General features: G+C 43.6%; 1 protein-coding gene across 2 annotated transcripts in view; it reads left to right on the plus strand.

Moving 5' to 3' along the window:
• LOC147884077 (uncharacterized) overlaps positions 1–20,995 on the plus strand; it is a 40,920-nt gene extending 19,925 nt beyond the window's left edge. Inside the window, exons 7-12 of one of the 2 annotated variants that reach the window (XM_087398499.1) lie at positions 675–782; positions 6,171–6,242; positions 16,815–17,443; positions 17,734–18,288; positions 18,522–18,722; positions 19,059–20,995. In XM_087398499.1, the coding sequence (XP_087254625.1) occupies positions 675–782; positions 6,171–6,242; positions 16,815–17,443; positions 17,734–18,288; positions 18,522–18,722; positions 19,059–20,528 (3,035 nt within the window). In that variant the 3' untranslated portion in view covers positions 20,529–20,995. The remainder of the gene's footprint in view (positions 1–674; positions 783–6,170; positions 6,243–16,814; positions 17,444–17,733; positions 18,289–18,521; positions 18,723–19,058) is intronic. The other variant, XM_087398500.1, reaches the window with a different exon arrangement.
• The last annotated feature ends 4,008 nt before the right edge of the window (positions 20,996–25,003 follow it).

Genomic DNA, 25,003 nt, shown 5'->3' on the forward strand with positions numbered 1-25,003 from the left:
GGTCGTCAAAAGGATAATGGCGACTGACCCTTATGAGGTCATGCTATCTTAACTAGACGATAATACTTTGCCTGCTATGGGTTTTTAAAACTCTTTGCTTTGTTTCTTCTAAACGTCCTTCATTTTGTCTCTTTTTCTCCCCATCCACCCTCTTTCTCTCATTGTTCTTTGGCTGTTTTACAAAGATCTAATGTGCAGGACTGCATATGTTATATCTTATGAGGGTACATATTTAGTAGATCAAGTTTTGAGGTCTTTGCATTAAGTATATTTTATGACTGCTTGATTGGGTTTACACTATGCCAAATAGAATAATCCTTGTTGGCTTTGTAAAAACGTTTTGGGTATTGATACACACATTTGACTTTATGGACATAAGAAAACAACTTCTCCAATGCCCTGTTCCCCACGTTATAAAGATGTGATCTGGGGATGGCTGCTGGATTCCAATGATGGAAATAGAGTGGCTGTGTACAGTTGTTCAGTTGATGTTTTGTGGTTTATTGAGGTGTTTATGTTTCTAAGACATTTGCTGTGTGCATCTGCGATCACACAGTTTCTATTTTAAATACTGTTCTTTTTGTCGTCATTGATTAAATCTGTTTTGTTGCTTCTTATTTTGCTTGGACTATTTGAAAGGCCAATTGGTGGGATTCTAATTTAAACTTTCACAGATTCAACACCTTCGGGTCGGCCTGCATCTGCAGATGGAACTGTGTTGGATAAAGAAAGGTGGCGTTTGTCAGTTTCAGGTCCATACCACAATTTTTCCGTCCAGCAGTGTAGGTGACCCAGTTATTGGGGAGTTCTTTGAGTTCTGACAAAATGCTTCGTAGGCATGTTCTTTGGAAAGAGCTGAATTTGTAAGGCATGATGTTGAATTTTTTGCATGCAGTAGGTGATTGTACTTGGTGAATTGGGAACGTTTTTATGAGTCACAGGTTTTTTTAACTAACCTGTACTTCAGTGCAAGCCTGCCACGTGTCATTAGGCTAGCTGAATGTAGCATTCATTCGCTCTGTCCAGCAATATAGGTGACCATGGGAAAGTCAGATTTGATATGATGTTTTGTTGGCATGTTGTTTCAAAATATATGGAAGTGGATTTGTGAGGCAAGATGTCGCATGTTGCTGAGGCTAACCATGCTGATGGTAACTGGCATCTAGCTGAGGCTAAGGATGCTTACAAACTGATGCTAATTGTGCGTCTGGCTAAGGCTAACCATGCTTACAAACTGATGCTAGCTGTGCATCTAGCAGAGGCTAACCATCTTACAAATGGACGCTAACTGTGCACATAACTGAGCTTAATCAAGCTTACAACTGATGCTAACCGTGCACATATCTAAGGCTGATCAAGCACACAAAGTGTTTCAGCTTGCTGTTTATTTTCATGCTGACTATGGATGAGTCTAGTACATCGGAAGATGATCCTGATTTCAGCACACATTTGTGCCGTGATAGATATTCAGGAGCTGAAGACGTTCCAGAGATTGACTCCATACTCTGCAACCACAATAGTGGTGCGGTTTGCAAATCGGAAGGGGTTTGAACCAAAGGGTCTTCAAGGTAAAGTACAAGTTTGATGGTTTGGCTCATAAGCCTAGACTAGCAGCCAAGGGATACGCTCAAGCAGAAGCATTCAACTACCAGGAAATATTTGCTCTGGTTATGAGAATGACTACCATTAGAATGGTTTTTCCAAGATGATGGACCTTGGGATGTTGTATTTTTTTCTTGGGGTGGAGGTACATTAGGAGAAGGATGTCAGCTTCATTTCACAGCAGAGCTACGTTCGAGAGAATTTGGAGGCCAATTGCATGTCGGCGCCAATTCCAATGGAGGTAAATGCCAATTATCCAAGGAGGACCGATCCATGCTAGTTCACATCACAGAGTAGAGGAGGTTGATAGGCAACCTTATCCATCTCTCCAATACAAGATTGAACATCAGCTTTGCAAAAGGATCATTGAGTCAAACAGTCTTGCCTTTGTAATTACCGGTCTTTCAGCTCCCTTGGAGGGCTGAAAGACCGGGGTTTATATTCAAGCATTAATAGAAGTTTCTTTTCTCTGGAAAAAAGAAAAAAGGATCAAGGCAAATTTCCATCAAACCAAGGACGACTATTGGCTGGCTGCCATGTGTGTTCTTAAGTACAGCCGAGGGAAGGTAATGATGGAGTTAGTGTTGCAGTACTTTGACTTGGCTGATTTCATTTTTTTTGGAGTTGTATGGTTTGAGGAGGACCTTGGCGTAATGGTTCAGAAGGAGTGAGAAAACTTGGCACAGTTGTGGGATCATGTCAACGCCCATGTATGCTCCGTCATCTTTCTCAACTGACACCTCAGGTGATCAATCATGTCTACAACAAGGTATCACCCTTGAAGTGTGCGCAAAATCCTGCGAAGTCATGAAGATGCAGGAGCACATCAACAAGCTACAAGCTCCTCAGCAGGAGATCCTTCAAGCTGGAAAGGAGATATGGTTAGAGGATATGGCCATCACCTTGCTTTCTCATCTCTCCTCTCAGTACTCAACGTTCTACTCTTCTTTGATCACTTGTGGGAGACTTTAACACTTTCACATGGAGGAGCTTGTACTAATGTTCTTGGACTACGAAGAGCAGTCCATTAACCCCTCCTAAGGCGGAGGTTCGGAGGCCTTGGCCTCCCCGTAGTCGAAAGGGTGGAACAACAACAAAAACAACAAGAACAAGAAGTCCAATTTAGATTGTGAGGCTTTGACGGCGAATCCGTTGTGGGCAGAAGGGTCACTATTGGAGGAGTACCTTGAACGGAGCCATGAGAAGGGTACGAGTTCCTCAGCTAGAGCCGCGATGATGACTCTAGCATTTGTACACTTGGAGGTCATGGACACCGGAGCTTCATCTTCTTCGAGCAGGGAGACGGTTAGTCTCAGCGTCCGTGATTCTTAGGAATGGATTCTCAACAATGGTGCTTCTAGGCACATGATTCCTTCCTAAGAGATGTTCCAGGACCTTCGGTGGCAGTCAGGTGACATCTTCATTGGTGAAGATTTCACTATCCCAGTTCAAGGTGAGTGCAGGTTGGAGATCATTCCCGATGGTAGAGGGGGGAAGTATTCTTCCAGGTTCTATGTATTCCATCTCTTGGTTTCCACCTATTGTCAATGCATGAGGTTTGTAAGACTGGCAAGTGGGTTGAGTTTGAGGAGCATTCCATTGCCGTCTGGGACAAAGCAACATGCCAAGTTGTTTGGGAAGGAGCAGATGACAACGGTATCTGCAAACTCTATTCTCTTACAGGTACTCATCTTGGTGATCTGTGACATTTCTGCTATGATGGATCTGGAGTGAAGAATAGATTCAAGTTTCAAAGTTCGAGTAACTCTGATTGGGGAGGAAATCTAGGATACAATTTTATCATGGCTTGGGAGCAATCTTATGGAGCAGCAAGGAGCAGCCAACTATGGCCTTGTCATCAACTGAGGCTGAGGACCGGGCTGCTTGTGGAACTGTGTGTGCGAGAAGGCATATTCTATGAAGGACTCGAAGCCTCTTCCACAGCGGATGCTTTGTCAACATTCCAGCTCCTTGGGTTTGGTTTGACATTTAGGAGCTGAGAGGGGCTGTTAGAATTATGTTCATCTCCTGTCTGTACTATAGGGAGTAGAACCATCCGACCATTGGGTCGGGTCAGCTGACCAGCTAAGCAGCCAGTTTGGGTTAAACCGACCAGCCCCAACCAGGGGACAGGTCGGGCCAGTTGGCCTGTCCAGGTCAGCAGCTGACCAGTGTGGCACCCCTCCTATAAAAGGGTGCAGTTTCTTCCCTTTGTATTGTATCTTCTAGGGCGCAGTTCTGCCTTTGGTTGTATCTTCCAGTTGTGGTTTTTCTCAGCAGTTAAGCAGAGGTTTTTCCAGTATATCCTGTGTATTCACTTGCAGTCTACTGCCTATTTTTGTTCTCTCTTCCTCTTTCTGTCTCTGTCTCTCTCTCTCCATACACATACTTCTACCCCATCTCTGACACTTCTAACTGAATCAAGCAATCAACCTGCACCAGTAGCACATTTGAAGATTCTTCGCCAAAGCGTCTGTTATAGCTCCCCAATAATTCCTTACTGCCTCTGGCAATGTCTTATGCCCAGAATAATGCCAAAATGTCTGAAAGGAACTGTGCCCGGGGAGCCTCAGGCCGTCTAGATATATGGCGTGCGTGGAAAGGTGACCTCAAGTTTGCCTCCACATCTTCACTGTCGTGCTCCCAAAAGATTGGTTATTCCACCATCTTTGCACACTGCTGTATCACACCCGCAAAAGACAATCAAACCCCACACTATCTCCAATGTATCCTCACACATTGGTGTGCTTTCAACCTGATTTAGACATCAGTTCACCATCCAAATCTTCCTTTAAAAAAACAGTCAGACAGTCTCAGCTTCCCCTCTACACAGTCAAACAGCCTCGTAAACCTTCTTTTACTTTCCCCTGGTTACCTGCATCAGTTGTACATATCTCAAACAGTCAAACAGCCTCGTAAACACAGCAATTTTGTAATGGTTCACTGACCATATAATACATCTTTTACTTTCCCCTGGTTGCCTGCATCAGTTGTACATATCTCTGTGCATTTTCTGATCAGCTCATTTGCATTAGGAAAACCCCCAGAATCATTCAAATCAACCCTTTTCAAATTGTGCCGTGTTTGAATTCTGCAGTCAAACCTTTGACCCTTGTAACGATTTCTGGAGTGAATAATGCATTACTTCAGTGTCTCTGATTGCTTCCTCCAACAGTTCGACAACAAGGCACATGATTGGGCATCACTGTCTGCGAAAATCCCTTTAAGATCCTCAAAACCAGGCCTCAAAACACACAAAAAAACAGCCCTCTTCAAGGGAATTCGGCAATTTCCTATTTTCCTCCCATCTATTTCCCACGAGACGCCTTTGTCCAACACTTCCACCAAACTCCCATGAAAAATCCTACAAAACTTCCACAGATTTCCCACATGTTCCATCATTCTTGTATGATTCTCTCATTGACAAAAATTTTCCATCAGAGATCTTTCCCACATATCTCCCATGTTACTGATCAGAACATGTTGCCTTAGTGGAGCTCTGTTGCCCATCGACTATCAGCACGAATCATGCGATCCCTTATGTTTCCTTTCAATTGCGATCAGTCGCTTATCAATTTCCCATGTCACATGTCCAGCTGCCTACAATAGCCTTCGCTCATTGTCCTTCATCCATCTTTCTAGCTTCTCAATCCAATTCTCAGTCACCATCCTCTATCCAAACCACAAGAAGCTAAGGTTTTATCACAAAGAGGTACAGGTAGCAAACAAGGTACTCCAAACAGTCACTTGATACTTCAAGATCGTTACATCAAGCTGGTCAACACAAGTGCGTCCCAGGCTGCCTTAAGCAGGACAGAAACGCCTGTTTCCAAGCAGGCAGCAATAATAAGATTGTGCAGATTTTTAACTCAAAAACCAGAAAATCAGGATGACAGGAAAGCAAGAATATAAACTAGGAGTCAGATTGTGGGACCAGTCCCATGCTTTTGTGACAGATGCTCTCTCTTAAATAGTGTAGACTATAAAAATTGGAGAGGGGCTGGATTAGCACCCTGTAGCACGCTTCTGCAGAGGTTCTGTCCAGCGTCAGTAGAGGTGGGGGCAATAACGTATAAAATTTCTCAGAGTGTGGTGGATCATGCTGGTCTTTCCCTCATCAGCATAATGCATGTGGTTGACATTATCAGGGTAGGCAGGTGGCTCTGAAGTCGATTGTCCATCAAAACTGTGCATATCAGGCATTTTGGGTCCAGATTTTTGGCCTGCACAGAGAGGGACAGAGAGAGCAATGAAGACGATGTGCAGAAGGGCTGTTCAAGTACAATACAGTCTAATCTATGGGGTGGAGGGACAATCTCAAGTTTATGTAAACAAAGCATATAATATTTTGCCGTGTTAAGATTCTGGCCTTCGATCTTTCTCTTTCTTTTTGGGTTACTTTCTTAATCTCATTTCAGATCAATAACGTGTCTGAAGAACCAGGTTGCTAAAGCAGGAATTCCAGCTGTTTGTATTCTACCAGCGTCAAGACTAGACTTACTGTTTGTTTTGATGTTTTATACATGCCTTTGCAGGAATACTTGACATCATGATACTGATTTTTGCAGACACAGCATCATCAAGTAGGCCAATGTCAGCGGATGGAACATTAGAAAGGCGCCCGTTGACAGTTTACCCAGGTTGGTGTATTACAAACCCCCCCCCTCCCTCTCTCTCTCTCTCACACACACACACACGCACACTTTTTTTTTGGGTGAAATCTTTTAATCATATATTACAAAAAAAGCTATCCCAGAAAGGGAGAGCTATAATACATCAAGAGAAAATCTCACTGTAGGACAAATATACATCATGATCAAAGACACGAGATTGCAAGCAATCAAAAAGCGATTGCTGCAAAGAGTGTCTGAAGAAAGAGAAAATGGAAAAAATAGGATCACCAAAGACCCTATGGTTGCGATCCTTCCAGAGAGTCCAGAGTGCCCATTACCGAACCCAAACAAAAAAGAAATCAAACTCCTGTCTGGGTGGATGTACACCAAAAAGCCAGAAGAACTTACCAAAAGCAAGCTGGGAAAACCGAGCTCTCAAAATCTGCCCAAGGAAGTCCAAGAAAGCACGAGAGGAAGGACAATGCCAAAAGAGATGAGGCACAATCTCTCTCGGAGCCAGACATCTGCGACAAATAGAGGAAGTAATATGTCATCGTGCCAAGAGCTGTCCATGAGGAAGAACACCCAACAAAGCTCTCCACAAGGAAACTTGCTGACGGAGAGGAATCTTAGAATGCCAAATCTGTCTCAAACGTTTCCGCCACCATTTCACAGGACGATTAAGATGCCAAAGCTGATTTGCCTTTTGCGAGATAAATGGTGGAGGAAGTAGAACTTTATAAAGAGAAGAGACAGTAATATGGGCAAACTGCAGAGGACGGCATGACAAGCCCATAGAAGAAAGTGTCCAGTCTTGAAGACGATCCTGTAGATGCAATGGAGGAACCAGCTGAAAAGGCTGGAGCATCAAAGTAATCTTATGTCAAAGTGGACGATAATGCATTCCAAGGCCAAATTTGTTAGTGGCCAAAGGAAAAGTAAGGGGAAATCCAGCATCATCAACAACATCCTGAACCAAACGTATCCCCTTGAGACTCAGAAAATACGAACGTCGAGACTCCTGCAAAGCCAAATGTCCAAACTGTTTGGAAAATTGATGAACACAAGCAGCAGCAAGTTGAGCTCGAGAGGAGGTCCAATGTCCATCAGAAAGTAGAGTACGACAAATATGGGTAGCTTGTCGCTTATGATGTAAGCTCTTAAAAAAGCCTTGCGACGAGCAACCTTTATCCAAGAAAGTTCGCTGACAAGCTCTTGTCTCCCATTTGGCAATTTTTCTATGATCATTACTTTGCAAACAATGTCTAGCTTGGCATAAAGATGTGTTTTCTTCAAGAGACAAAGACCGAAAATGACTGAGTTCAGTCAAAGACTGACAGGTAGATTTTGCCCGAGCAACCATATCTCTCAATGTTTTGAGATAATTTTTGCCATAATCCCGAATAACTCATTGCATACGAGCAACAAATGCATCCCAGGCATAATCAATATCAACAAAACTCTAGGTGAAAGAGGTTGACATGCGTCATACACCATGGCCTTAAAAAGATCATGATCCAAATAACTATTGTTAACCATGAGGAGCCTTCTGTGTGGAAGCCTATCATCCGGCATGTCATGCAGAGAAATCCTCAAACATAAAGGTGCATGATCAAAATGTACAAATGCATAATCAACTGACAAGGTGGTAGTAAAAGTATCAGAGTGCTGAGGACTGTACCACCTGTCCAGTCTAGCTTTATATGTAGAATGAGCGTTATGCTGGAAAGTAAACCCCGGCAGTAATGGATAAGATGTTGTAAGATCATCAAAATTGAAATCAAACAACAATTTTGACCAGCTCTGCCATTCAAAGGCCAACATATGTGTATGGCTAGAAGTATTATCCCCTGGCTGAGGAGCATTGTTGAAGTCACCACAAAGAAAAGCATACTGTCTCCATGGATACCTCTGCATATCTTCCCAAATCTGTCCTTGATGATGGGAGGATTGAGGAGCATAGACAAATGCAAATTGAAAGATATGACCCTGTACAATGCATTGCCTAGTGAATCATTGAAGGCCACAGAGGGCTGAAGATCATGCTTGATCAAAAAGACCACTCCCGAAAATGAATGCTGTCCAGCATAGAAAATGTCATAACCATGAAAATGACCATGCTGTCCAGCATACACATGCTGATTATGTTCCTGCAAAGCACTGCCCATATCCACTTGATTCACCGTAACAGAATAAGAGTCAGGAGTGGGATGATCAATATCCCACAAAATGCAAAATCGGTTGGAGTTCCCATTTGGCCGCGGAGGGCACACCACCTTACCCAATGATGCTACAATTTTGGGTAAGAGAGAAGCCAAGCACTGAGGGAAGCACACACACACACACACACACACATACACACACACTTTTTTTAAGTGAAAATTTCGTTGCTTTATATTACAAGAGAGCTTCCCAAAAAGGAAAAGCTGGACAATACTTCAACATAAAATCTTAGTGTAAGAAAGACATACATCAGAATATATGTAGTAAGTTGGGGACAATCAAAGAGAGATTGCTGCAAAGATCTGCGGAAAAAAACAGAAAATGGATAACTGAGGATCACCAAAGACCCTATGATTGCTCTCTCTCTCTCTCTCTCTCTCTCTCTCTCTCACACACACACACACACACACACACACACACACACACGCACGCACGCTTGCATGTGCGCGCACACACACGGTATGCCCATATGCATGCATGCACGCTGAGCACACGACTCCTTTCTCCCCTTTTTCATTGGGTTCCTTGAGTATATTCACCAAAGACTCTTTCCAATGGCACTAGTGAACTTCTCACCAAGATGTTATTGACCTTAAATGCTGGTTTTCTTAAAGGCTTAGCCATTATGTCTGTGATTAATGTATTAACACTGAGTTTTCAGATGCAATCATAGTTGTGAGATAAGATGAGAATAAAGTTTACAATGCCAGCATCTAAGAAATTGGCAAGCACAAAAAAGAGAACCGATTACTTAAAGCATCATTGTATAGCTCCTTGCACTAGTTGGCACCTACTTCTAAGGCACCCTTGGTAGTGAGCTCGGACCCCTGAGGCAGGCTGCAAGACAGCTGGCTTTTTTGAGCGCCTCAAGAATAGCTGTCTCTTTGTATTGTGTTTTTTCATGATTCAATAGTTTGTTCTTTTTCTTTGGGCAAAATTGTATAACATATGGACTGCGAAATGTGATTTCATAAGCGTCTTATGGAGCAATGCCTCCTAATAATACCACTCTTAAGATCACCTTTAAGGGAATAGGATGGTCACTTAAGAGGACGACTCATATGTAGCTCAATTTCTTGGCTGGAGCTGAATTAAGCTTTTTCCTTTCTAGAGAGGACAATCCATGAATTCATGCGCCCCCTCACAATCGCTCTGTGTAATATTTTTCAGCCATTGCACCATCTACCTATTTTTGACCCCGCTTAGCTAGAGTGTTGTATCTGAAATTTCCACACTGACACCTTTTTCATCTCCATCCCATCCATTGCTAAAACACCTCTAGACTGTCTACTGGTCTCCACCTTTTTTGCAGGCTGAATCATCTCTGTAGAAAAGGGGGAAGGGCAGATTTGGAGATGGGGAGAGAATAGCAGAAGGAAGGGAGGAGAAGAGAGGAGAAGGGGAGGGAGAGAGGAAGAGAGAGAAGGATGAGGGGATAGAGAGAGAGGGAAGAGAGAGTGTGAGCATAGGCAGGAAGGAGGAAGGGAGAGTAGATAGGATTAGATGTCACATCAAAAAGTACATAGTAGGGGGTGGATGGAGACTTATATAGTCCCTCCACATTTTCCACCTAAAGGGCCTCTAACTTGGCCTCTTTTCCCCTTCATTACAGCCATCCCTTCCTATAGAATTTTGCCCTCAAAATTTCATATGCGGGCTGTTAAATAGGTGCAGCAAACAACAAATAATAATTAGCCCGGTAGGAGGTAGGGGTTGTCTTGGACAATGCTCTCTGGCTGCCATGAGTTCTCATCCTCAGGGAGTCCCTGCCACTCGATAAGATACTCGGTGTAGACTTTGTTTCGGAGTACGTGATCCCTGAAACCCATGATGCGCTCCGGAACATAGAGTATGTGGCCCTCCTCATCCATAGGTGGTAGCTCAGGAAGGACTTGGACATGCTGTCCGACATGTGGCTTCAGCAAGGACACATGGAAAACATTATGAATCCTGGAGATCCTGGGTAGCTCCAACTCATACGCCACCTCGCCAACTTTGCGGATGATCCTGTAGGGACCGTAATACCTGTGAGCAAGCTTCGTGTTGGTGTTACCCTTCAGTGAGGCATAATGGTTCTTATGGAGGCGTAGGTGCACATAATCCCCTTCTTTAAAAGACAGATACCTCCTGCGTTCATCCGCCGTTCATCCGCATACTTCTTCTGCTTGGCTTGGGCATCTTGCATATTCTTTTAAGCCAATTGCAGAAGGGCATCCATACTCTCCAAGTCATTTCTTGCTTGCTGATTTTTCACAGCCATGTCTGCAACTAAAGATGGCATACCCATTGTGCATCCATACATAGCCTCGAACGGGCTCATGTGAATAGAGATGTGCTTGGTATTGTTGTAACAGAATTCAGCAAGTGCCAACCACTTATCCCAAGACTTCTGTGTGCCATGACAGAAATGCCTCAAATACTCCTCCATCCATTTGTTCACCCTTTCTGACTGTCCATCCGTCTCAGGGTGGTAAGCAATGCTAGGTGTAAGAGAAGTACCCACTGCTGTAAATAATTCCTGCCAAAAGTGACCCATAAATTTTGCATCTCTGTCGCTGACAATCTCCCGAGGGAAACCATGATGCTTAAAAACATGCTTGATGAACTGCCAAGCAACCTGTGATGCTGAATAACGGGTGTTAGTGGGTATGAAATGGGCTTGCTTTGTCATTCTGTCAACCACCACAAAAATACTATCCCATCCCCGCTCTGTGGAAGGCAACCCTGTAGTGAAATCCATAGCAATGTATTATGTGAGTCCATTTGCCTTCTGGAATAGGTAATGGCTGCAAGAGACCCGCGGGTAACCGGCTGTTCACTTTTTTTTGGCTGGCAGGGCGAACATTCACTGACAAATTTAACTACATCCCGCCACAAGCCATCCTAGATAAAGCTTTGTTTGACCTTTTCCTATGTCTTAGTAATACCTGCATGTCTTGCCATAGGAGATGAGTGCATTTCCTGTAAGACCAGCAGTCGGTACTGTAAATCTAGCACCAAATAAATTCTGTCCTTGCACCACAGCAGGCCACTATGCAGCGTAAATTCAGCATGCCCTTGGCTCGATGGCCTTTGTAACTCCACAAATATGGAAGCTGCCTTAGAATCCTGCATGTATTCTTCCTGAATACCATGAATCCACTCCTGGTAGATGGTAGAAATGGTAGACAAATTGCAAGCCCACATACGGGATAAGGCATTTGCAACCACGCTTTCTTTCCCTTTCCTTACTTGATGTTGAAATCATAAGACTGAACCTTAGCCAGCCACCTCTTCTGCTTCATTGACAAGTTGGGCTGCGTAAGGAAATACCTGAGTGTCCTATGATCTGTCTTAACCTTGATTTTGCTACCGTACAGGTAGTGGTGCCATTTTTTGAAAGCATGGAGGATAGCCAACATTTCCTGATCATACACATGATAATCTAGTTCCTTGGCATCCAATTTCTTGCTTTCAAAAGCAATTACCCCTTGTTCCTGTCTTAGCACAACCCCTAATCCTTTGCCACTAGCATCTGACTCCACAATGAAAGTACGTGAAAAATCAGGGCATACCAACACAGGAGCATGAGTGGGGGCGAATTTCAGGTCTTCAAAGCTGTGCTGTGCATCTGTAGACCACATAAAAGCATCCTTCTTCAAAAGGTCTGTCAGAGGGGCTGCCCTCTTGGCAAACTTGCGAATAAAGCGCTTGTAGAAGGAAGCAAGACCTAGAAATCCCCTCAACTGAGTAGGGTTGCGTGGCTGCGGCCAATCCTCAATGCATTTCATCTTTGCAGGATCCACTTGAATGCCATCCTTGCTCACAATGTGACCAAGATGCTTAACCTCTCGTGTCATAAAAGTGCATTTGTTGGCTTTAGCATAAAGCTGATGCAACCTCAAAATTTCCAGCACTTGCTTGACATGTCTGATGTGCTCCTGCTTATCCTTGCTGTAAATGAGGATGTCATCAAAAAATACGAGCACATATTTGAAAAGGAGAGGCTGCAAAATCTTGTTCATGAGTGCCTGGAAGGTAGCTGGTGCATTGGTCAATCCAAAAGGCATCACCTTGAACTCATACAGTCCCCTCTCTGTGCGAAAGGTTGTCTTGTGCTCATCCGCAGCTTTTATTCTAATCTGATGATAGCCGGACCTCAAATCAATCTTAGTGAAAAACTGAGCACCCTTGAGTTCATCCAACAGGTCATCTATCCTGGGGATTGGAAACCTGTTTTTGATGGTGACCTTATTCAAGAGTAGTGCTATGAGTGATGAAACTCTTCGGAAGTAAGTCCCTCACTTGAGTTGCCACTTCTTCCTGTCCTACCTTAGAGAGTCGGTATTGGGCCTTATTGATTGGCTTACTGCCAGGTTCCAGGACTATGGCATGATCTACATCTCTTTTCGGAGGCAACTGTGATGGCAAATCAGCAAACACATCTGCAAACTCTGAGAGCAATCTCTGCATATCACAATCATCAACACAGGGAGTGCCACCCTCTTTAGTTACTGACACATTTAATGCATATTTGGCGCTGCCCCTCGGGAGCTCTTTGGCCAACTGCCTTGCCGAAATGACCTGCAATTTAGGAGCTGCAATACCATGCAATGTAACTGATCCATCCCTGTGGACAAAGCTGAGTGTTAAGGCATTGAAATCCATGCTGATTTTGCCCAGTGATTGCAACCAATCACAGCCCGAGACAACATCTATTGGGCCCATGTCAAGTGCCAAGAGATCACCTGCAAATGTATAGTCATCAGAGACGAGAACTTAATCCTTGCATCTTGGCAACAAGATCTACTGATTATATGCTGTCCATTGGCCACTTCTACTCTCAGCCCATGGTCTATCTCAGTAGCAATCAGTCCAACCCTTTGTAAGGTCTTGCAATTAACAAAACTGTGGGTGCTACCGCTGTCCACCAACACATGCACAATCCTGCCATTAATCATCCCTGTTAATCTGATAGTATCAGCACTTTTGGCACCCATGAAGGCATGCATGGAAATAGTATAAAGTGTTGGCTGGGCATCCCAATAAACCTCATCCTCGTTCACGGGAGCATTACCACGTGGATCTTCACGTGCATAAAAAGGTACCGCATCCTGATGCTCCACAGAAAAGAGTGTTGGCCTACGGCCTCTCATGCCACCAGTGGGCAGAATCTCATACGAATGCGAAGCATGTGTCATGCGTAGTAGCACCACCAGAATCAAAAGGAAAGTCGGTGCCCTTCGTGGCTCCAGTGTCAAGAGCCTCATCTGCATCATGTGTATTTGCCATCTCATCCTGAGACGTATCCAAAGAACCTGGGGAATCAAACAAATCCTCATCATCTGAGAGGTCAATGATCATGCTGAGCTTTGTAGAACCACTGTTGCGCATCTTGCACAAATTCCTGTGCTTCAAACGGGCTCTGAAAGGTCCCCAAAAATAGGTTGAAAGTGAACTGTTTACCCTCTTCTTTTATTTTTTTAAAAAAAATTATTATTATTATTTTTGGTGTTCCTAAGTCACCTAAGACAGTTCTTTGAAAAAAAAAGTCACCTAAGATAGTTAGGACTCCTAACCTAAGATTGGTAAGACAGTTAGGACACTGACTCAGCCCAAACTAACCCTCCTTTTAATCGTAGTTAGCATTAACCTAACCTAGATCCAAAGTAACCAAACCTAAATCCAACCTACTAACTAGCTAGACCTAACCAGACGTAAACCACACCCTAACTACTAGCCTAACCAACCAACTAACTAAACCTAATGAGCCTAACCTGACCCAATCTACTAACCTAACTAAACCTAGCCAAAGTAACCCAACCAACTAACCCACTAACTCACTGTAGTTCCCAGCAACCTTAGAGGCTAAGGTTTGTAGGGTAGGCGGCGCAGACGAAGGCGCACGGGCGTTGATGGCGCGAGAGACGTAGGGGCCGTGGCTACAGGCAGCTCAAGGGCAATGGGCGTCGATGGCACGGGCTGACTGAAACGGCTGAATGGGGCTGGCTTGGAAGGAACAAACGGAACTGAAATGTGAATTCTCATTTGATGATGGCTCACGGGTGTTTTGGTTTGGTCGACGAAACTAAATAGCTGGCTTTTGGTCCAATAACTTTTTCACGTTGGGTATCAGTTTCACGTTCGATCGACGAAATGGAATAGCTAGCACGGCATTGGAAAGCCATGCGGCTCTTGAAGGCAGCGGATCAAGGTGTGCCAAGACTAGGTGGTCAAGTAAGGCTTGGCAGGTTCGTCCCTTCATATGCAGCATGATTTTTGGCGCACATTCGTCTCTTTGTTGTCAGGGTGGTGATGCAACATGTTACCCCTAGGAAACACTCTTAGTCCCAAAGTGTGCCGGATTGCGACTTAAAGTGAAGGTGAGGGGGGGGGGGGGAAACAAAGGTGCCAGAGTCGGAGCTCTGATACCAATGTAGAAAAGGGGGAAGGGTAGATTTGGAGATGGGGAGAGAATAGCAGAAGGAAGGGAGGAGAAGAGAGGAGAAGGGGAGGGAGAGAGGAAGAGAGAGAAGGATGAGGGGATAGAGAGATAGAGAGAGGGAGGAGAGAGAGTGTGAGCATAGGCAGGAAGGAGGAAGGGAGAGTATATAGGATTAGATGTCACATCAAAAAGTACATAGTAGGGGTTGGATGGAGACTTATATAGTCCTTCCACATTTTCCACCTAAAGGGCCTCTAACTTGGCCTCTTTTTCCCCTTCATTACAATCTCATCCAATTTGATTGGATTGAAAGGATCCAATGAAGTCTCCTCAAGTACTTTCCTCTTGCTGAGGTACTTTGTTCTCAAAGGTCTCTATCTCAACTGAAGTTAACCAAAAATGATGTGTATGCTTATTACTTTGAAACTGTCTCAGTGACTTCTATCAATAGCAATCCCATTGCATAAGCGTGTCACCTAATTTTGAAAAGAAATGCCTTTGAATCTATAAGGGTGATTTTCTCTCTTAGTCAATGGACTCAATGTGTCCTCATCATGTTCAGTCTTTTTCATTTGGGGATACGATTGCTCAGCTAATCGTTGGAGATTCACACACAACCAAAAATTCCCAAATCGCCGCCCTCGCCCCCCCCCCCCCCCCAACACACACACACACACACCCACGCATTGTTTGAACACCACTTGTTTGACTATGTGTACGGTTTCTACATCACATCCATAGGTAGGAACACCACTTGTTTGATTCCCACTTTCATGCCGTCGATCATTATATGTAGAGACTCTTAAGATGTTTCTATCTTGCCACATTGCAAAGTGAGAATTTGGGATTGCCATGTCTCCTATAGAATTTAGTATGCTGACGTTTCAATCTAGAGATGTTGCAAATATGTGGCTAGTATATTGCCACCTATAGTATTGAACCACACTCGATGCACATAGTTACCAGGGAATGGGAACGTTCCAAGAATGTCTGATGCTATAATGAGAACGTTTTGGGAAGGGGCAAGGCCAATTCAAGCAAGCACGCTACGTCATATGACATGCCATCATATGACGTAAATATACCAAAATATGACGAATTGTATGCCATCATGTGACGTAAATATACCAAAATATGCAGGAAATCTATTTTACAATTCTAAACTTGAGTAGAGGACCAAGGTAGAGTGAGGTAAGAGAGGCTAGAAGAGACTAGGGGAGTGTTGATTAGGCTAGGGAGTAGTGTAGGTAAGACAAGGCAAGACATGGGAGAGAAAAAGTAACAAATGCAAATGATTATGGTGGAATAGTGTGGAACATGGCGTTTCAGAACGTGTAGTGTCCCCCTCTCCAAGAACGGGGAACAGTATTTCTCAGTGTCCATGCCTATGCATGACAGCTTCTTTAATTTGTAACAAACGGAAATTTGCCTCTCTTGTGTGTTTAGGCAACTTTTCCCTTGTGGACTGCATTTTGATAGGATTCTTACATACCTACCTGTCATCTTAGATTTGCTTTAGATGGCAATTTACTGCCCTGCCATGGTGGGGGAATTTCTTCTATAAATGATTGTGCTTCTACAGGTCGCAATGTTTAGAAACTTTCCATGGCAGAATCTGGTCTTCACCTTTAGAAGCTTTTGAGATAGCCAGATTTTGCCTTTTTATGCAGAAGGGATTTCAAGGGGTTGGTTTTTCATAAGCTATGCATTATAGGTTAGTGCAAAGGCCAATTTGAGAGTTACAGTCTCTTGATGGGTTTGAAGTTTTATTCACACTGTTTCATCATTGAGTTTGTGAATCAGTTTGTGGCTCCATGTGTTAATATTTATTGTCATCAACTATACACTTGCAACTGTCCAAACTCTAAGCTTCTGCCAAAGCTGTACCAGTTGATCAGTGTGTATTGCTTCAATTCATTTTTGTATTCATTTTGTATGGTTGGGTTCTGCAGGTGGTGGTGACCGGTATGGGAGAGGAAAACCTGCACCTGGGGGCCATGTTCATGCTGAAGATGGTTACAGTAATTATCCTCCTCTTATGCCACAGGCAGTACCTCCACGAGGCAGTCATGTTGCTCCAATGGATCCTTTAATGTATCCTGGTCCATTGCACCATGGTGGATATTATGGGTCTCCTGGAACACCACCACCTTTTAGACACATGGAGGATAGAGAAATGCTCATGGTTGGTAATCCTGGTGTGTATAGAAATTATAATCCTCACCTATGGTTTCCAGACCACTTTGAAAGGCCTGCCATCTATGGAAATCATCATACAGGGCCTCCTGAGCAACTTGGCCGGCCCAGTCGCGGTACATCAGGAGCTGGACCTCGACCACCTGGCATTAATGCTACAGTCACTGATGATCCAATTAATCTTCTGGGTTATGAAAGAGATGGTTATCATGGAGCTGCGCAGGAGTTGGGAAAGCAACGAGGTGGAGTAGCTCATTTGGACATGCTGCGAAATGCCAATCATGGTAGCTTCTATGCTTCATTTCCTACAAAGGTGGAAAACAACCCTGAAAAGGGTGGACAAGACAATCTCCAGCTCTTTGATACTCATGATTATAAAGGGCAGGTATTCTGATGCAAACTGTAGCGTGTGTGGTACCTCGCAATGGGTCTGTGTTAATTTCAGCCGCCCATCTAGACAGAGTTGGTGACTGTGGTAGCTATAGTTGGGCGTGATCATTTAGCAAATGAAACCACGATCTCAATAAAAGACAGCACTCTTTTTGCTTAAGTAGTGATTGCTTATAAAGCACTGCTAGGAATGACAACTTGCAGTCTTTTCTTTCCCACCAGTAGCAATAAACTCAAAATATGTATTTATTTCTTCCTTTTGTGGTTCTGGATCATTATATGCAGCGTGTGAAGATTAGAGAGCCTGCAGCTCAACAAGCCAGGCAGCTGCAAGGAGAGGAGGAGATGAGGAAGGAACAGAAGGCTAAGGTTGAAAGAGAGGAGGAAGAGAGGATGAAGGAGCAGAAGGCTAAGGCACAAAGAGAGGAGGAAGAGAGGATGAAGGAGCAGAAGGCTAAGGCACAAAGAGAGGAGGAGGAGAGGATAAAGGAGCAGAAGGCTAAGGCTCAAAGAGAGGAGGAGAGGATAAAGGAGCAGACCGCTAAGGCTCAAAGAGAGGAGGAGGAGAAGATAAAGGAGCAGAGGGCTAAGGCTGAAAGAGAGGAGGAGGAGAAGATAAAGGAGCAGAGGGCTAAGGCTGAAAGAAAGGAGGAGGAGAGGATAAAGGAGCAGAAGGCTAAGTCCCAAAGAGAGGAGATAAAGAGGATAACGGAGCGGAAGGCTAAGGATCATCATCAGGGTAGCTTCCACACTTCATCCCCTACAAAAGTGGTAAACAATCCTCAGAACGGTGAACAAGATGATCTTCAGCAGTTTCATGCTCACAAATATGAAGGGCAGGTAATCTCTAGGGTGTGTTTGGTATTTTGAAATGGTTTGTGTCATTATCAGCCGTCCATCTGTACAGATTTGACGTCTGTGGTAGCTGTAGGTGGAGTATAGCAAATGAATCCATGACCTATTTCTCCATTAAAATCTGTCATCCTTTATGCCTAAATAATAATTGCACATAGCAGAAAACTCAAATTACGTATTTGTTTCTTCCTTTTGTGGTTCTGGATTGTTACATGCAGCATGCAAAAGTTAGGGAGGCTGCAGATCACCGATCCAAGCAGCGCCAACGAGAGGAGGAAGAGAGGGTAAAGGAGCAGAAGGCTAAGGCTCTTCCCCATGGTAGCTTCCACTCTTCATTTCCTCCAAAGATGGAAAACAATCCTGAGAAGTGTGAACAAGACAATCTCCAGCCCTTTGATTCTTATGATTACGAAGGGCAGGTATTTTACTGCAAACTGTGGCGTGTGTTTAGTACATTGATTTGGTCTGTAGGCAGATTCTTTGAGTGTGGTAGCCTTTTGGAGGAGTATTTAAAAGGATTTTATTTTTCAAATAGTTACAATGAATTTATGATCTTTGGGCAAAGGAAAACCATGTCCTTTTTTTCTAATAAATCCAGCAGCCTTTATACCTTAATAGTAATTGCACATAAATCACTGCTAGTGGTTTTATGTATTGCATCTTCTTGATATGACAATTTGCAGTCTTTTATTCTCTCCAATAGCAGGATTCTGTATTTATTTCTTCTTTTTGTGGTTCTGGATTGGTACATGCAGCGTGCAAAGCTTAGGGACACTGCAGCTCAGCGAGCTAAGCAGCGGCAAAGAGAGGAGGAAGAGAGGATAAAGGAGCAGAAGGCTAAGGCTCGTGCTAAGCTTGAAGAGCTGAACAACCGAACTAGAGAAAAAGGTGATGGTGCAGAGCCAGCTCCAAAAACCGAGCTTGGGGATGGAAGTGATTTCAAGGTCTCTAGCTCACCACCCGTACTAGAGACCTTGACTAGTACACTCTCAACCAGAAGGGTAACTGAAAACAAACCTCTTTCGACAGAAAATATTTCACTTCAGGTCTCTGTTCCTGGTGTAATGTTACAGGATCTAGGGAATGATATTTCCTTTGGAAGTTTTGAGGAAGATGAATATGCAGACTTGGGTTTGACAACACATTCAGATGATGGGCCGAATAAAAAGACTGACAGAAAATCACAGCCATTAAAAGGCTCCAATAGGGAGAGGACTGAACAAGGCTCAGGTGCCATGGATAAGCAAAATGCAAATGAAGGCATGGTATGGGCACCTGTTCGGACTTTGACAACTCCGCCGGTTCTTATCGGATCTGAATCAAGTACAGAATCAAATACTTCTATAGATACCAAGGTTGGGATACAGAATAAATCAATTGAGGGTATGAAATCTGTCCGGGCTCATGCTTCATGGAGACAGAAGAACTCAAGTGAGAACAATCCAAAAGAGGCTTCTCATAAGGAGATCACTGAGAGGGGAGGAAGCCATGTTGTAATCGAAAGCTGTGCTGTGAAAAAAGAGCTTCCAGATCCTTCACATACCAGCATTGCTGCTTCTGGTCCACAACTGAATAATTTCCACAAAGGGAGGAGCAGTGTAGGGCAGTCCCTTAAATCCGTCTCAGGACCGCATTCCAAGCACCGAAATCATCTGCGTGAGATTGAAAGGGGCCCTCCAGCTGTTGCAGGTGTGATGGTGTCTGTACCTCAGCAGCAGGATAGGGCTAGTCAGACGATCAGGCAAGAGAAGGAGCAGCAGCCTACGGTGCAGAAAATCAGGCAAGAGCAGCAGTTGGAGGAGGAGGAACAGGCTAGGCCCAGTGCATTGAATAGGCAAGGTCTGGACAAGGAGCATCCGAGGGAGATGAAAACTGTATCTGGTCTGCCTTCCAAGCACCGAAAGCATCCACCTGAGGTTGAAAGAGATCAGCTGGCTGTCACAGGTGAGGTGGTGGCTGAACATCAGCAACAGCGTAGGGCCAGTCAGATGATCAGGCAAGAGAAGGAGCGGGTGCAGATGGTCCGGCAAGAGGAGATGGAGGAGCAACAGGCTAGGCCCAGCCAGGAGGAGCATTTCAAGGAGATTGGAGGATTGTCTACTCATCAGCAGAGGAAGCAAGGCACTAGCCGGTCTCATGCTTCATGGAGACAGAAGAATTCAAGTGAGAACATCTCACTGATAAGGAGATCGCGGAAAGGGGAGCAGACCAAATTGTACCTGTAATGCAAGAAGGAAAAAAAGAACTCACAGATCCACCACAGTACAGCATTACTGCAACAGGCCCACAGCTGATTAATTTCCACAAGAGGAGGAATGGTGTTGGACAGTTGGTTCGAAGTGGATCAAGACTGCCTTCCAAGCATGAAAACCATCCATCTGAGGTTGAAACAGATCAGCCTGCTGTCACAGGTCAGATGGTTTCTGTATCACAGCAACAGGGTAGGGCCAGGGGGGGGAAGAAGGGTGGGATAAAGGTAGAGGGGGAAGAGATTATCAGAAGACCAAACTGGCCTATGAGACCAAAGAACTGTACATAATGTGTGTTCAAAATACCTAAATGGTCAGGAGACCTTAATATGTAAAATTCAAAAGAAGCAGGTTGAAGTCTTTGTAAGTGCGACAATTTTTGGTTGATTGAAGTTTCAAGTTATGGCTACCTGCACTGTCAATTTATATGAATAGCAAAGTTATATACCCTACTTTCCATTTCTTTTAAATCAACACATTTAACAACTTTTTGCCCACTGTCGTCCTATCTTCTTACTAAATTTTTGCATGCTTTATTGCCACATAATCTAAATTTATAAATGATGCATTATGTTTAGTAGATCCAAATATTTGATCTTATTAAATTTTAAGAAAACTCTTTGGTACATTTGAAGATCTTTAAGAGAAGTTATTTAATTTTGGCAAAATTATATAACAAAGTTTGTGAACGCATATAAAAATATGAATCTCTTCTTATATTTGGCATCATTCAAAGTTATTAAACAAACAAAAACTCTACCTGGCTAACTAAATATAACTAAATATAAAACAATATCCAAGAGTAGAACACTTCCAAAGCATCAATATCATAAATGATAGAGAAAATGGTAGATATCCACTATGGCAAAACAATATTACTTGGTGTATTCCATCAAAGCATGTATTACCAATGTCTATGGAGGCTTCCATTCTCCAAGTTATCAATTTCTAGTCTTTGTAAGGAAGAAATAGGAATGATCGCCTGCAAACAAGGATAATTGTTTTGAAATGTGATTTAAAGTCCAAGTAATTATAACTTCCGAATACCTACACATTTCATCTACAAGATTCCATTTACAAAATCCCCCACTCAATTTGGAACCGGATTTCCTTTTCAATCAGTGAGGCCAAAAGCATAGTCTTATCAACTTCTTGTGTTCTCATGTTAAGAACATACTAGATATATTTTTTTAAAGTTTGGAACATGTGCAAAGCATAGAAGACATGCCAAATCTATCTGAACAATAGCAACTAATTTTTGTATCCTTGGGATTTTGGAAAATATTTGCCACATTCGTGTGTGTGCGTGTGTGTGTGTGTGTGTAATTGAAGGAGAAAGGAAGAAACAAACGAACTTGGTAAGCAAAGCTACGCTTATGTTCTCATCAATACCTGCGATCTAGGTTTTGATAGATTCTAGAATAACCCAATGCTTACTAAGCGTTGAAATCCTAGCCAAACAACAAAACTTTGATAGCAAAAGGAAGAAACAAAGCACAAAATAATGAGAGAGAGAGAGAGAGAGAGAGAGAGAGTCAAATATCAGCCAAGGTTGTAGGTGTCACTATGAAGAGGTAGTTCACAAATCCCTTGTTGGAAAACCTATTAAACAACAACCCAAAGCTTCCAACATCGGGTACTAATTTCTTGCTTAGACCAAGATCAGAGATCAATCAAGGTTGCATGGAACATTGTGCAAAGATAGTTCAACACCACCACCATGTCACAGATCCTCTTATTGGAGAACTTGTTCAACAACACAAAGCTTCCTACTAAATGGCGTCCTAATTTCTTGCTCAGATTGAAGGATCTTAGAGATCAAATCACTTCAATTGGGTAAGAGCTCAATCACAAAAAACTATTCCAGATTGCTATCAATAGACTAGGAATGCTTATCCAAGAGCAGCTGAGACGTGGTCTCAATACATATTCAAAGACTCATGACACTACTTTCATAGCAAGAGGAGAAGAAGAGGTTCCCACAGAGGAAGAGGTGGGAATTTTGAACGCCCAAATAACCGAGGCAAAGGGAAGAATAAGGGTAGACATCCTCAATCATCATCAAGTCAAAATTAGAACCATGGCCCTTTTGCTCAGAGGGGGAGCATTCTAGGATATTGGAAACTAGAATGTCAAAAAAAAAAAGAGATTTAACTAATGTAGGCCAGTTAAATCAAACTTGTAACTCTCATCAAGGCAACAATCAATTACGACAATCCATCAACTATGCTTATGATGAAAATTACTCTGTGAGACTATCATCACAAAGTTCTCATATTACAATATGACAATGACAACTCTCATGACTATCATCACAAAGTTCTTCGCTTGAGAAACCCATCACTCAGACACAAAAGGATGAGGACATAGGTAGTTCGACTCCGGTACAAGCAACCACATGACTCTTGAGAAAGAACGGTTCTCCGATCTCTAACCTAATAGGAATTTGAGGGAGAACATCATGATGGGGGATGACACATTCCACAAAATTGAAGGGATGGGCGACATACCCTTACATAGTGATGGAAGCATTGGAGATGTGTTCTATATCCCTATAGTGGCATAGAAGCTTCTCTCTATTGGAAAGATAGCTAAGAGTGATATGGAAGTCGTCTTCAACGAGTATGGGTGCACTGTGGGGGAGATCGAGAGTCTTGATGTGGATGCCAGAGCAAAAAGCTTTCTCGGCCATATGGTTCTACAGTCTCCATGATGTAGTCTCTGTGGGCAACCTACTAGGAATCCCTCGAGAAGGAATGAGCCGGTGAACACTAGGAGCTATAGAGAGTCTTCTGAAGATGTGCTTGCATGATTCCGTATGAGACGTCATGCATGAATTACGGCTCAGTTTTAGCTTCGACAAACCGCCACAAAGAACCATCGGCGTGGGTCTGTCAAAAAATTGACAACCTCTTCCTTGTTTACTCCTTTACTCCCTTGCTGGTTCGCTGTATAGCAGCCTCTACTCCTTGATACCTACGGCTTCTGACTAGTTGCTTGACCTGCAAACAACAACTATAGTCAGGCTTATGCTAAGGTCGCAGATAACTCTAATGCATGTTCCCACTCTATGATAAACTCCTTGCTTGTTCCTAATGCTCTATACGAACGCCTACACAATATTTATTCAGTAGCTAAGGTTTATTACATGATCCCTTATTGCCACAACTAGTTATGTGGATTGGAGGCTTACGACCACTTTACACCACTACTAGTTGCATACTTATAAGACCCACGATCCCGTTCATTCTTATCTCCAGGTTCTGGATCCTCTGGCTATGGGGTCTGGTGGAGAAGGTTTTGTTGAGTGGCTGATGGTCCTTTATGGGAGCTAAGGAACAAACTTCTTGAGCTAGACCTGAGTGTAAGGCTTTGATCATTCCAACTATGGGCCATTTATGGAGGCTTTGTAATACTGTTGTATTCCATATGAGCGTGCAAGGAATATCTTTAACCTATTAACCACAGACCAAAAAAAAAAAAGGAGAGGACACGTGGCAGCTTGGAGGAGAAGAGCCTACCACGTGTCACAAAGGAGGAGCTCTTGTATGGAGGCTTGGAGGGGGGAGGAGGTGGAAAGACAAGAGGCAAGCTTTGGGGAGGAGGTGGAAAGACAAGAGGCAGCTTTAGGGGCAAGGAGGAGATAGAAGGTCAATGGAATGGAGGAGATGGAAGGTCACCTTTGGGAGGAAGGAGGAGATGGAAGGTTAATGGAATGAAAGGAGGAGATGGAAGGTCTCAGAGCCATGGGTTAAGACTTAGCCAAAATGTCAAAATCCAATCCAAGTATGCAAGAAAGGTGAATTGATTAGCAATTTAAGAATCAAAGATCCACCTTGAGATGGGGAGTTGTTGAGGATGGTCATGCATCTTTGCCCATGCAAAGCACAGGTTGAGTACTCGTATAGATTAATCCCTTGTGTTTTTGGCCCTGCGAAGGGTATTAGGGAAGGAGTGGATTTTTGGGAGGTGGGTTGGGAAAGTGGGTTTTTGTGAGCAGGTTGGGAGGAGGCAACATCTTCGCTGCGGTTAGGTGAAGATCACATGGACGGTGTTGATTTGATCGCGGAACCCAGGTGTTTAGGGATTTTTAGGGTTGTCTTTTGCTCTGTGCCTCTTCGATTTCTTCTGCTCTAACCATATTTCTCTTGCTCACTGCCGTTGCTCTCTTGCTCATCGCCGTTTCTTGCTTATCTTCGTCTGTTGCTCACCGCCGTCACTTAATGGCTGCCGTCATCTCCAAGCCTGTCTTCTGAGCTTCTCGATGTCTTCTTTGTTGGCTCTGCTTTGTAGATGTATCCGGAAGACTCTTGGACGGTTTTTGAATGCCTCTATCGCGATCGTACTTTGTAGGTGTATCCCGAAGACTCTTGGGCATGCAACTTTCCATTGTTGCATGCCGGTGTTCACGGGTATAGAAACAGGCCTTCCAGAGCCTCGTGCTATGTCAG

The sequence above is a fragment of the Dipteris shenzhenensis genome, chromosome 27, assembly GCF_047967505.1.
Source record: "Dipteris shenzhenensis isolate YYH24624 ecotype China chromosome 27, Dip_SZ_1.0, whole genome shotgun sequence".
In the NCBI taxonomy this organism is placed as follows: domain Eukaryota; kingdom Viridiplantae; phylum Streptophyta; class Polypodiopsida; order Gleicheniales; family Dipteridaceae; genus Dipteris; species Dipteris shenzhenensis.